Raw genomic sequence first — 12,857 nt, forward strand, 5'->3', positions numbered from 1 at the left:
GTTTACACAGCCGTATTAGTTTTGCGGGGATACCAAATTCAGACATCGCGGCATAGAGGCAGCTCCTTTTCGTGCTGTCGAAAGCAGCTTTGAAATTGATGAAGAGGTGATGTGTGTCGATTCTCTTTTCACGGGTCTTCTCCAAGATACGGCGCATGGTGAATATCTGGTCGGTTGTTGATTTTCCAGGTTTTAAGCCACACTGATAAGGCCCAATCAGTTTGTTGACGGTGGGCTTTAATATTTCACACAATACGCGCGATAGAACCTTATATGCGATGTTGAGTAGGCTTATCGCAAGGTAGTTGGCGCAGATTGTGGGGTCTCCTTTTTATGAATTGGGCAGAGCACACTTAAATTCCAATCGTTGGGCATGCTTTCGTCCGACCACATTTTACAAAAGAAGCTGATGCATGGCCCTTATCAGTTCTTCGCCGCCTTGTTTGAATAGCTCGGCCGGCAATCCATCGGCCCTCCCCGCTTTATTGTTCTTCAGGCGGGTAATTGCTATTCGAACTTCTTCATGGTCGGGTAATGGAACCTCTGCTCCATCGTCATCGATTGCGGAATCGGGTTCGCCTTCTCCGAGCGTTGTACGTTCACTACCATTCAGCAGGCTGGAGAAGTGTTCCCTCCATAATTTAAGTATGCTCTGGGCATCGGTGACTAGATCACCTTTGCGGGTATGATCCCGTCTTGAAACCTTTTGTAAGCTGCCGCAATTTTTCGTAGAATTTTCGAGCATTACCCCTGTCGGGCAGCTTATGAAGCTCTTCGTACTCACGCGCCCAAGCGCTTATAAAAGGTATTTTTGGTCACATCGTCCTTCTGTTCCGTCGGAGCCTGCGCACAAATTACCGATATGTTGAAGAACCTCGCTTTGATGCCGATTGTGTCTAGATGTTCATACACCGGAGTGAATGGTAGTACTCGGCGATGGAGTCTCTATCCCACCACGAATCCGACACCAAATTTGCGCTACTTTACATGGCCACTGTAGTAAATGCCACAAGGACCTACTTGTATCTGTCCTTGTCCCGTCCATCGCATTTCTTGGACGGCGGTGATGTCAGCCTTTATTTTCACGAGGACATCAACCAGCTGGGCAGCGGCACTTTCCCAATTAGGGGACCGGACATTCCAGCTGCGTGCCCTCAATTCGTAGTCCTTATTTCGTTTGCCATGGTCGTCATCAATATTGGGGTCTCTCATACGAGTCTGATTGCTACTTTTCATTGGGAGTGTTTTTTTACGTGGCGGCTCCCAAACCCAGCGCACAACCCTATGCAGGGGATGCTTCGCCTTCAAACGTATGTTCTTAGGCTACCCAGAGGATACTTGGTCAAAGACCGGAAGTTGTGAGCTGCTTTAGCCATATGTAAAAGAATCGTTTCTGGCCACTCCCAAGTGAATGGCAATCAGAGAACTTTCCTCACTTTCGTGAACTTCTACACATGACTCCATCCTCCCTGTAGTTTACTAGAAAAAATAATTAATAACTCGACATCGCCCGACACTATAACAAAAACACTAATTCCTAAAAAATTAAAAAAAAAAATTTGTTTTTTATATGATTCATTTTTTTCCCGAAAAAACATAATAATACATTAACTAATTTAATTTTTATATCATTAATATTAAATACATATCGCTGATCGATATCGCCGGGGGCCCGAAATATGGTTATCTGTAGTACTAGATTCCAACATAAGAAGATTAATCAAGCTACCTGGCAGTCTCCGGATCGAAAAACCACCAACCAGATCGATCATGTTGTGGTAGACGGAAGACACGTCTCCAGTGTTTTAGATGTGCGTGCGCTCCGAGGTCCTAACATCGACTCGGACCACTATATTGTTGCAGCTAAGATTCGCACCCGCCTCTGTGCAGCAAAAAACGCACGCCAACAAACACAAGGAAGGTTCGATGTCGAGAAGCTGCAATCACAAGAGACAGCCGAACGCTTTTCTACTCGGCTTGCACTCCTGCTCTCTGAGAGCACTCGTCAACAACTCGGTATAAGGGAACTGTGTGACGGCATTTCAAACTCCTTACGTACAGCGGTTGCAGCTGGTTTTCGGAAAGTGCAAAAGAACAGCTGGTACGACGAGGAGTGCCGTGTCGCAGCGGAGAGAAAACAGGCTGCCTACCTCGCAACGTTACGATCGACCACAACACGTGCGGGATGGGATAGATACCGAGAGTTGAAGAGGGAAGCGAGACGCATTTGCAGACAGAAGAAGAAAGAGGCCGAAATGCGTGAGTATGAACAGCTTGATAAGCTGGCCGACAGGGGTAATGCTCGAAAATTCTACGAAAAAATGCGGCGGCTTACAGAAGGTTTCAAGACCGGAGCATACTCCTGTAGAACCCCCAAAGGTGATCTAGCCACCGATGCCCAGAGCATACTTAGATTATGGAGGGAACACTTCTCCAGACTGCTAAATGGCAGTGAACACACAACACCAGGAGAAGGCGAACCCGATTCCCCAATCGATGACGATGGAGCAGAGGTTCCATTACCCGACCATGAAGAAGTTCGAATAGCAGTTGCTCGCCTGAAGAACAACAAAGCGGAGGAAGCCGATGGATTGCCGGCCGAGCTATTCAAACAAGGCGGCGAAGAACTGATAATGCATCATCTTCTTTGTAAAATGTGGTCGGACGAAAGCATGCCCAACGATTGGAATTTAAGTGTGCTCTGCCCAATTCATAAAAAAGGAGACCCCACAATCTGCGCCAACTACCGTGGGATAAGCCTCCTCAACATCGCATATAAGGTTCTGTCGAGCGTATTGTGTGAAAGATTAAAGCCCACCGTCAACAAACTGATTGGACCTTATCAGTGTGGCTTCAGACCTGGTAAATCAACAATCGACCAGATATTCACCATGCGCCAAATCTTGGAAAAGACCCGTGAAAGGAGAATCGACACTCACCACCTATTCGTTGATTTCAAAGCTGCTTTCGACAGCACGAAAAGGAGCTGCCTTTATGCCGCGATGTCTGAATTTGGTATCCCCGCAAAACTAATACGGCTGTGTGAACTGACGTTGAGCAGCACCAAAAGCTCCGTCCGAATCGGGAAGGACCTCTCCAGCCGTTCGATACCAAACGAGGTTTTAGACAAGGCGACTCCCTATCGCGCGACTTCTTCAAGCTGTTGCTGGAGAAAATTATTCGAGCTGCAGAACTTAATCGGGCAGGTACAATCTTTTAAAAGAGTGTACAGCTTGTGGCGTATGCCGATGATATTGATATCATCCGCCTCAACACTCGCGCCGTTAGTTCTGCTATCTCCAGACTGAACACGGAGGCAACGCAAATGGGTTTGGCAGTGAACGAGAGCAAGACGAAAAATCTCCTGTCATCAAACAGACAGTCGTCGCACTCGCGACTTAGCTCTCACGTCACTGTTGACAGTCATATCTTTGAAGTTGTAGATAATTTCGTCTATATAGGAACCAGCATTAACACCACCAACAATGTCAGCCTGGATATCCAACGCAGGATTACTCTTGCCAACAGGTGCTACTTCGGACTGAGTAGGCAATTGAAAAGTAAAGTCCTCTCTCGACGAACAAAAACCAAACTCTATAAGTCGCTCATAATTCCCGTCCTGCTATATGGTGCAGAGGCTTGGACGATGACAACAACCGATGAGTCGACGTTACGAGTTTTCGAGAGAAAGGTTCTGCGAAAGATTTATGATCCTTTGCGCATTGGCCACGGCGAATATCGCATTCGATGGAACGATGAGCTGTACGAGATATACGACGACATTGACATAGTTCAGCGAATTGAAAGACAGCGGCTATGCTGGCTAGGTCATGTTGTCCGGATGGATGAAAACACTCCAGCTCTGAAAGTATCCGACGCAGTACCCGCCGCGGAAAGCAGAGGAAGAGGAAGACCTCCACTCCGTTGGAAAGATCAAGTGGAGAAGGACCTGGCTTCGCTTGGAATATTCTGAAAGGTCATTCATTTAATCGGATCATTGTAAAACGGTAATTGCTACCAAAAACAAAAAAAAAAACAATTTTGAGTACCATCGCTGAGTTTGTAATTTTCAATTTTGTCCGGTTTTTGAGGATAAATGCTCCTATATGCGACGTTAGGATTTTCCACTTAAAATGTCAACATTTCACTTTTATCTGTCAGAATTTTCATTTCTCTGTCGTTTGGCACATTGCCACAACGGACCAATTTTCAGGCGGTCTCATCCTAGAAATCATCGTAAATCATCATTGTAGCATGCTAGCAAGATGTGGGAGTTCCTTTATCCCTGCTGTAAACACTTAATTATTATATATTTGTGCGTGTGTTATTAGTATAATTGAATTATCTTCTAATCTAACATAGATATTCACACATTAAATATGAGAAATTTATTATATGTGAGGAGTGTCACATGCAGTGCTCATAGTTATCTACTGAAGTCATAATGAAGCTGTCAGCGAACTTAAACTTTTTATTTACCGAAGGTGGTAAGACCATATCTGAACGGATTTATATGGCACATGGAGCTGGATTTAATGCTGTAGAAATACCTTTTCCAAGTTGTGAATTGGAAGATGTATTACATGCAAAAGAGTCAACTGGAATACAAATTGGACTAATTAATATTAGCTTGGGCAAGTTTTATCCAATAAGAAATCAGACCTCTTTACAATTCTTATCATGTCCCATTTCATATATATTATTTCAGGCGATTCGAAGTTTGGTAATGGTAGTGTTCCAAACAATCAGGAAAAGTTTAAGAAAGAACTGAAGGATACAATTGAATTTGCTAAGAAAGTACGATGTAGAAAGTAAGTTCAAAATACGAAAAATATATTGCCTATATTAATACAATAATAGTAATACGTCACTAATTTATATTTTAAAGTTTCATAAACTTAAGAACACTTATCTTTAATCAGATAAGATATAGTCTACCACATGACTAAATTGCAATTGTTTTTTAACCTTGAAAATCCTATGCCTACTATTTGACGATTTCTCATGATCTCTAAATATTTATTGAAAATTTTCGGTAATACATTTGATTTTCCATTATGACCAGCCTCTTACGGGGCATCTCGACAGGATAGAATTTATAGATTACTAGCTGCCAAACGAATTGCTATTACCATTGCCAAATCTGTATGTGGGCATTCGCTATCATGATAGTATCATTTGCGCAAAGGCGTAGAGTAGGTAGGTTCCAGCTGATGTAGCGCATGCTTTGAGCTCTTGAAAAATTTATTGTATCATTTGCGAAATACCGTCGGGTAGGTAGCTGATGTAGCGCACGTTTGCAGTCTTTTATGTGAAAAATAAAAAAGAATTAAGATCCTTTTTTTACAAATGTATTTCTGGGAAAAATAAGATAATAAGAAAAGGAGAAAGATCTGTTTTTTACAAATGTACTTCTGGGAAAAATAAGAATTCATATTTTTGGATTATTATATAATAATTGCGGCATAAATTTTATATACCAATTGAAATAATAAATTTAAAATATTAAACTAAATATTAATTTTTTGGAAAAATTTTATTTTGAAAATGTACTTTTAGCTCTTCTAAATTTCATATTACCAAATTGAAAATGCCGTCGGCATATGTATGTGCAAATGGGATATGTTGCCTCTTCAAAATTTTCATAGAAATGAAAACTGCGTTGTCAAACTGCTGAAGTGACAGCTTCTAGCTTACTATACAAGTCAAACTAGATAGTATTCTATCCGTGCGATTCTGTAACTTGAGACAGTCTCAAGTCTCTAAATTTGAGATTTTAAGTTAGAGACATTTTTGATACTTGAGACGATATTGCTATTCTGTAAGTGACAGTCACAAAATCTATTACATTTCATTATTCAGAGATTCTTTTATACTTGAATGAAAATAAATATGTCGATAACAAATATTAAATTTCCTATAACATAGTCAAAAAACATAATTATCAATAAAAATAAAAATATATGTTGACTTTGTTTCATAATGTATACGAAATTTATGTAAAATTAATTTATTTTTCATTTTTTCGTGTTTGAGTTGCTTACAAAATATAAAGAAACGACAATCGATTAATATCTATGATGATCTCTATTCAGTATATTCAAAATGGCAGACCAGAGCTCTTTTTAGTTTTATGACCTGCTAACTACCAAGTCTCAATATTTTGAGACTAACGCTAGAGACTGTTTAGTGAATAGTAACTAATCTCAAATTGAGACTTTCCCTGCAAGACGGGTAGCTGTTAGCAAACGTGTAAGCGAATTGTTATTGTTCACTTTTGCATTCGTTAAAATATTTGTTACTTTTGTTCAGAGAGTGGGAAAAAAGTAACACATAGCTATTTGATGTTCAATGGTTATCTCGCTCTAACCAATGGTAAATATCGCATGCTGCCTTGTTCTAACAGAATACACACATTTGTTAGCAAATCTCTTCACAGTATGTTACGGGTAACAAATTATTTTGTTAGCGCTTAGCTTACCCATGTGTTATGGATAACAAAAAGTATTTGTTACCCGAATATCTGTTAGTGTTATTATTTTGGTTATCAGTTTGTTACCTTTAACATATAAGCATGTTAGGAAGAACAAGCAGTAACAAGATTATCTGTTACCCATTTGTTGCTTCTAGCAAATTAAATTCTTTTAAATAAAACTCAGTTTTTTATTATTTCTCTTTATTTAATAACAAAATCAAAATAAAATGCACAATCTATAACAAATATTTGAATGAAATATACACTATTTAACTTTAATAATTTAAAACATACTCCATTATTTGGTTGCTGCACGCAATAGATTTGAATTTTACCAATGGTCCAAATGATTTCTGTAATATTAAAGTTTTTAATTATACACACAACATTAAATTCACAATGCTTACCTTTTTCTCCTTGTTAACCTCTTTCGTTTTCTCTATATAAAAGAAATTAATAATATATATATATAAATTAGAAATTAATTATAAAATATCATATTATCAAATAGCGAACTTACCTCTTTAAAATCCAAAATAAACTGCGCTTTTCGTTTATTCTTCTTGAAATATTGGGTATTCGCCTCTCCTATTCTAACAAGTTAACATTACAATATGTTTATAATTTCGATAGTTTTTCTCTATCTTACTTACGTATTCTCCCATTCCATTGAAAATTCCAGAAAATGTAACAGTGTTAGTGAACAGCTGAAAATGTTTCAATGTGTTTGTGCAATCTGTTACCTCCGTCTTGCAGGGTTGCCTCAAAATGTCTCAAATAGAGACGAGAGACTGGTTACAGAATCCCGCTATATATCTAGTAAGCTATGAGCAATGTGGAGTCTCCACAGGCTATGTGCACGGCAATGCAGCTAGCTAGCTAGCTTCTATAAATTCTATCGTGTCGAGATGCCCCGTTAGGTTAACAATACATTTTACTAAACTTCTGGTTATACCCAATGAACATTTTTGTTGATTCTCAAATTGAGATGCGTTTGAGAATCAACCTTAATTTCAAATCTCAAACGTTTGTTCTCTAAGTCATTTCAATTTGAAAACAAAGCCATTCTCAAACAAAAAGGCACATTTTTAATATGAAATTTTCTTTTGTTCTAATTTGAGAATGTCAAAATCTCAAACATTTTCTCAAATATGAAACGAGAGGAATGGAACGAATTCCAATTACATTAAATGAAGTTGCCACTGATTTAAAAATAAGATCTGGTTGAAATTAATTTTTATTTATATAAGAATTTATAGAGGTATATTGTACGCAGTACATATGTATATGTACATATTATACATAAATTTTATTAAGCAATAAATAACATGGTAACGTAACAAAAATTCATTTTTTAATTTAAATTAACGAAAATAATGCACATTCTTAGGATAAGGAAACAAACGAAAAAGTTAATTTCAGTGCAAAACTTAAGAATAATCCAATTACAACTTACAAAATTAAATTTAAAATTGTCGCGCAATAATATAAGAACTAATTAATCTACGATTACCGATAACATATTCTTTTTGTTTTCGTATTCAATTCCTTTTTTTATTCTGTTGCTGGCGCGTTGGAAAAAGTTCAATGTGGTCCGCTCGAATTCCATATCCGTGGCAGCGGTAGGGAATTTTTGATGGTATGCCTCTATAATAGAAAAAAATTACAAATAAGCATAAAGCAATAAAATAGATATTACGCCTTAATGCTGTCGTCACACTAAGTGCGCTTGCCGGGTTTTTCGTCTTCGTTCCTTTCCAGGAGTATATCTCGGCAACATCGTCCGTAAAAACTTTTCGCCAAGCCATTTTAACAAATTTGTTCGAATTGGATGCTATTATCATTTGCAATTATATAAATATATAGACAAATTATTGATATAATAATATAAATGAGAATTTACCAAATCGTTAAATTTTGTTTCGGAAGATTGAATTTTGTCTTCAAAAGTAGCGAAATCATGCGCTTCTGCAAAAGGTTTTTGTGGCAAAATTTTATCTTTTTTTTGTAGCATTGTGTGAGGTCGATTTAACGGGTTGGGTTTAGTATCGCGCCGGTTAGTTTTGGCTTACTGTACCTAAACGAAAGAACCAAATTGAAAATTTTAAACACGCTTGTATGCTTAAATTATCGAACTTTATTTTAAAATATATTTTATAAAAATCGGTTCACAAATTCACTTCAAAAAATGCTATTTTTTGCAAATTTCTAAATATATGCAAGTGTATTTTCATCTGTTGTGCATTGTACGAAACCAATTATGGATACATTTTCACGCACATATATTACTTATGAATTATAAAAACCACTAGTAATGTTTTTAATTACTTTGAATTGTTAATTTCTTTGTAAATCTTTACATAAAATACACCTTTTTCTGCATTGAGTTCAAAAATGAGAAAAACCGAAATGATTGCCTAATTTGAACTGTCAGATTACCGAGAAAGCACGAACAAAAGGGAATCAATTAAACTCACTTAGCAATAAATGTTTGAAGTGAACGCGAAAAGGTGTTCAATGCTAAAATACTGTGGATGGCGTAGCCGGTGTTGGGCCGGCCAGGGTTATTTTTTTTAAAGCGCGGCCGAAGGCCGCCAACGCAGAAAGGAGTACTACACGGAAGTACATCGGTCACCCCGGGTATTCGCTCGACCAGGGTTATTTTTTTAGAGCGCGACCGAAGGCCGGCAACGCAGAAAGGAGTACTATACGAAAGTACTTCGGTCACCCCGGATCCCTTTGTATATATGTATATACATTGCACTGAAACATTTTGGTTTTCTTTATTTTGATTTCTTGTCCATACAAAAATGTTGGCTGGGTTGCATTGCTTTCAGTTTGTATGGAAAAATGAGCAAAAACACTGATTTTTGGTAATTTTCAAAGGGCTCCCTACAGGTCTATAGGGGCTCTAGGCGGTCGAGGGGAGGTTTATTAAAAAGTTCGATCCTTCCTATTTCCAATAAGGGGACGTGAGGGGGGTGTACATATGTATGTATCACAAAAATAATATGTATATGCGTACGCATGTAAATCAAAAAATACAAATATTCTTCTGAAAAAACAACAAAAGTCTCAAAAATCATCATACATACTTACAATATGAGTATACATGTAAATATGTGCGTATGACAATCCCACACAAACAATGCATACACAACATACATACACACATGCATTCACATGTGAATATGTCACCCGCAAAAATTACAAATATTGTTCTACAAAAACAAAATCGTTTGAAAAAGCATCAGAAACCAATATGGCCGACGTCAAAATTTATAGTAAATTATACAACAACAAAATTTTCATTCATGAACGCAAACGTACTTTCAAAAATCATATTCGATTCATTCATAAAAACGGACGCCATTACATCTCCCCGAGCATGCCTAGCCTACAAGCGTCTTTTCGCGACGATTTCAAAAGCTAAAAATCATAAATTGAATATATTTCTGAAATGTATGAGAAGGAAAAAGTGTCAACCCCGCAAAAATAAGTATTAAAATATATTATAATAAAACTGACAACATAGTTTACTTGTCGATTTTCAATTTAAGAAATGTTTTTAAGAAAATATTCAATATTCCTCTGATTCATGTGTACAGTCCATCCCGGTTAAGTAGTACTCCGCTTAAATGAAAATCAAATGCCCCTCTTCACTTTTAACAGTTTATATTATATGTTGCTGCATCTCACGATTTGTTTTTTAAAATACCTAGAAATTATTGTTTAAGTCATTGAAGTATCCGCAGTCGTTTATGTACCATATTATATTTTTATTTTTAACTAACTACAAATATCTGCTTCTTTGATTGTGGCACATAACCGGGATTGACTGTATTTGTCAAGGAATGTAAAAAATATTTTGTAATTCTGAAATATTTTTACGCAGCTGCGTCAATATGTATGGAAGCTCACGCACAAACATACATATTTACGCTGGTTTGTAGGCGGAGCTGTACAGCGGCAAGGAAAGCGGTGACAATCGGCGACCATTCGTTTATTTTTTTCGGCACAGCTTGGATTTTTTACCAACATCACAATGTTTGACTTTTTAACAAGACGTGAAGTTCGGCAATTTGTTGTCAGTGGCAGCGGAGTTTTTGTATGAGACAATGGTTGTATATATTTACACACAAATTGGTGTGTAGACAAATTTACAAACATGCGAATGATTCTTTCAAATTTGTTTCCATGAACACAAAATTACATTCATACATATGTATGTGAATATGTGAACTTTATGCGTACGGTTTTTGAAATCTGTTTACATGTACACATAATTATATGCATACATACATATGTATGACTTTTAAGATTTTATCAAAACGGGATTTTATCAAAAAAAAAATTACGGGTATGATTTTTAAAAATCTGTTTATATGTACACATAATTACATCCATATGCGAATATGTGCGTCGGCTGGTCTTCAAATGTTATCAAAACCTCTAATGCCTAATATATACTCGTACATATGTATCAGAGACCTGCATTGAGTATGATCGATCCGGTTTGATCAGCCACGCTCAAAACGGTCAAACTCAGCACAGCTGTTCGCTACAAAATTGTTCGATCGAGTTTCGTGCTCAAAACGAAGGAGTTCGATCAGTTGATTTGATTGCTCTGTTTACTGATTGAAACTGATTGGTTGGTTCCGGTATGATGATTGGAAATGATTGTACAGAAAAGGACGATCAAGTCCAACAATGCACGAAAACTCAGGCATCGATCAACTATGCGTTTGAATTGATTGTGATTGAACCAATCAGATCGAGAATTGCCCTGCGAATATGTATGTATGTGCATAATTTGTATGAACATATTTGTGTGTTTTAACGGAAACAAGTTGCGATGCATAAAATCAACCAAAACATAACTGCATATACGTATTTCTTCATTTTTAACTGAAATTCAATTAATGCTTAAAATTAATAAACAAAGGTAATGCTTAAAATATTAGGGAACACAAATTTCAAATTTTTATCACTTCTTCATTGAGATCAACAAAAATTTAAAATTAAAAGAAGGTAATAAACTTGGTTTCTTAATCGCTAAAACTTTTAAAAAATGCATTTAAAAACAATAAATTATCAACTGAACATGGTCCGAGCCTATTTCTTTTTTCAGTTATAATATTTCCAGCTAAAGAAAAAGAACGCTCAGCGATTGCGCTGCTGGCATTAACCACCCGGTATGACCAAACGGTATGATTGTGATCGATCGGAATGCAAGCAGCATTCTCGAACATTCTTTGCTGCTCACACAAGGCGTTCGATCGAGAAAAATCATTACGAAACAAGCAACAGTGATTGAAACTGACTGTTCGCTTTGATCACGCTCGCTTACGATCATTCAAAGTTTTCCATCACAACAAATCTGAGTCAATGATCGGGTATGATTGAAAAAATTGTGATCGTTGCAGCTCTCTGTTGTATATTGTGAATAACTTTTTCACTTATATATATTATGCACTTTTCACTTACTAACACTTCACTATAACGTTTCCGTATATTAATTTTTTTAATATTTGTTGTAAATATTAATTATGTAATAATATTACGGGCACAATTCCGATTTCTTTGGCGCCGCGATGTGAAGGTACCGTTGGAAAAAGGTATTCCTCCTGAAAAATAACATATGTATATGTAGGTACCGCAAACGCTTATTTTACGACTGTCACTTGTGCTGAGTGGTTCTCTTTTTTTCGCAGCGCGTTTTCTCATAGTGTTCGTATACACGTGTTTTCAGTTTTTCAGTTTACATTATCTTTTTCTTCTTTAAACTCCTACCTGATTTGGATTTTGTGTTAAATTTCTTGACATCTGGTAATTAAAGCTAAAATGCCCTCTGGGCCCCCCATCATTGGGGTTAATCGGTTCGCCTTGCTAGCCGAAAACTCCAAAGTTAAAAAGAAAAAAAAGAAAGCTTCAATTTGCAAAAATATAGATCTTTTCCCTGAACTCCCCACGGTGCAAAAAAGTAATCCTAAGTTTGTGGTGCTAGAATCCCTTGATACGAATAAAACTCTATCTCAACATTCGTGTTTCACAGTCCACCGGTCTATCAATATAATTAGCAAAGAAATTCTTTCAATCTCCGAACTTCGCGATGGCAATCTACTCTTGTTGGTTAATAGTGTAAGTGTTGCAGAGAAATTCCTAGCCTTAAAAGATTTATACGGCATCTACCCAGTCAAAGCAAAATATCACGAGCACTTGAATTACAACAAGGGAACTGTTTACGCACCTTTCCTTAACAACGTACCCGAAAATGAAATAGTGAATGAATTGGCAGCCCAAGGCGTGGTGGCCGTGTACACATTTCAAAAGAAAATTAATGAACGAATGCAACCGTCCGGTGTTGTACTTCTTACATTCG

General features: G+C 37.1%; 1 protein-coding gene across 1 annotated transcript in view; it reads left to right on the forward strand.

Moving 5' to 3' along the window:
• The first annotated feature begins 4,363 nt into the window (after nt 1-4,363).
• LOC105227453 (putative hydroxypyruvate isomerase) overlaps nt 4,364-12,857 on the forward strand; it is a 66,392-nt gene continuing 57,898 nt past the window's right edge. Inside the window, exons 1-2 of the mRNA XM_049450242.1 lie at nt 4,364-4,634; nt 4,709-4,811. Coding sequence (XP_049306199.1) covers nt 4,445-4,634; nt 4,709-4,811 — 293 coding nt within the window. The 5' untranslated portion in view covers nt 4,364-4,444. The remainder of the gene's footprint in view (nt 4,635-4,708; nt 4,812-12,857) is intronic.

This window comes from Bactrocera dorsalis, chromosome 2 (genome assembly GCF_023373825.1).
Source record: "Bactrocera dorsalis isolate Fly_Bdor chromosome 2, ASM2337382v1, whole genome shotgun sequence".
NCBI classification, from domain to species: domain Eukaryota; kingdom Metazoa; phylum Arthropoda; class Insecta; order Diptera; family Tephritidae; genus Bactrocera; species Bactrocera dorsalis.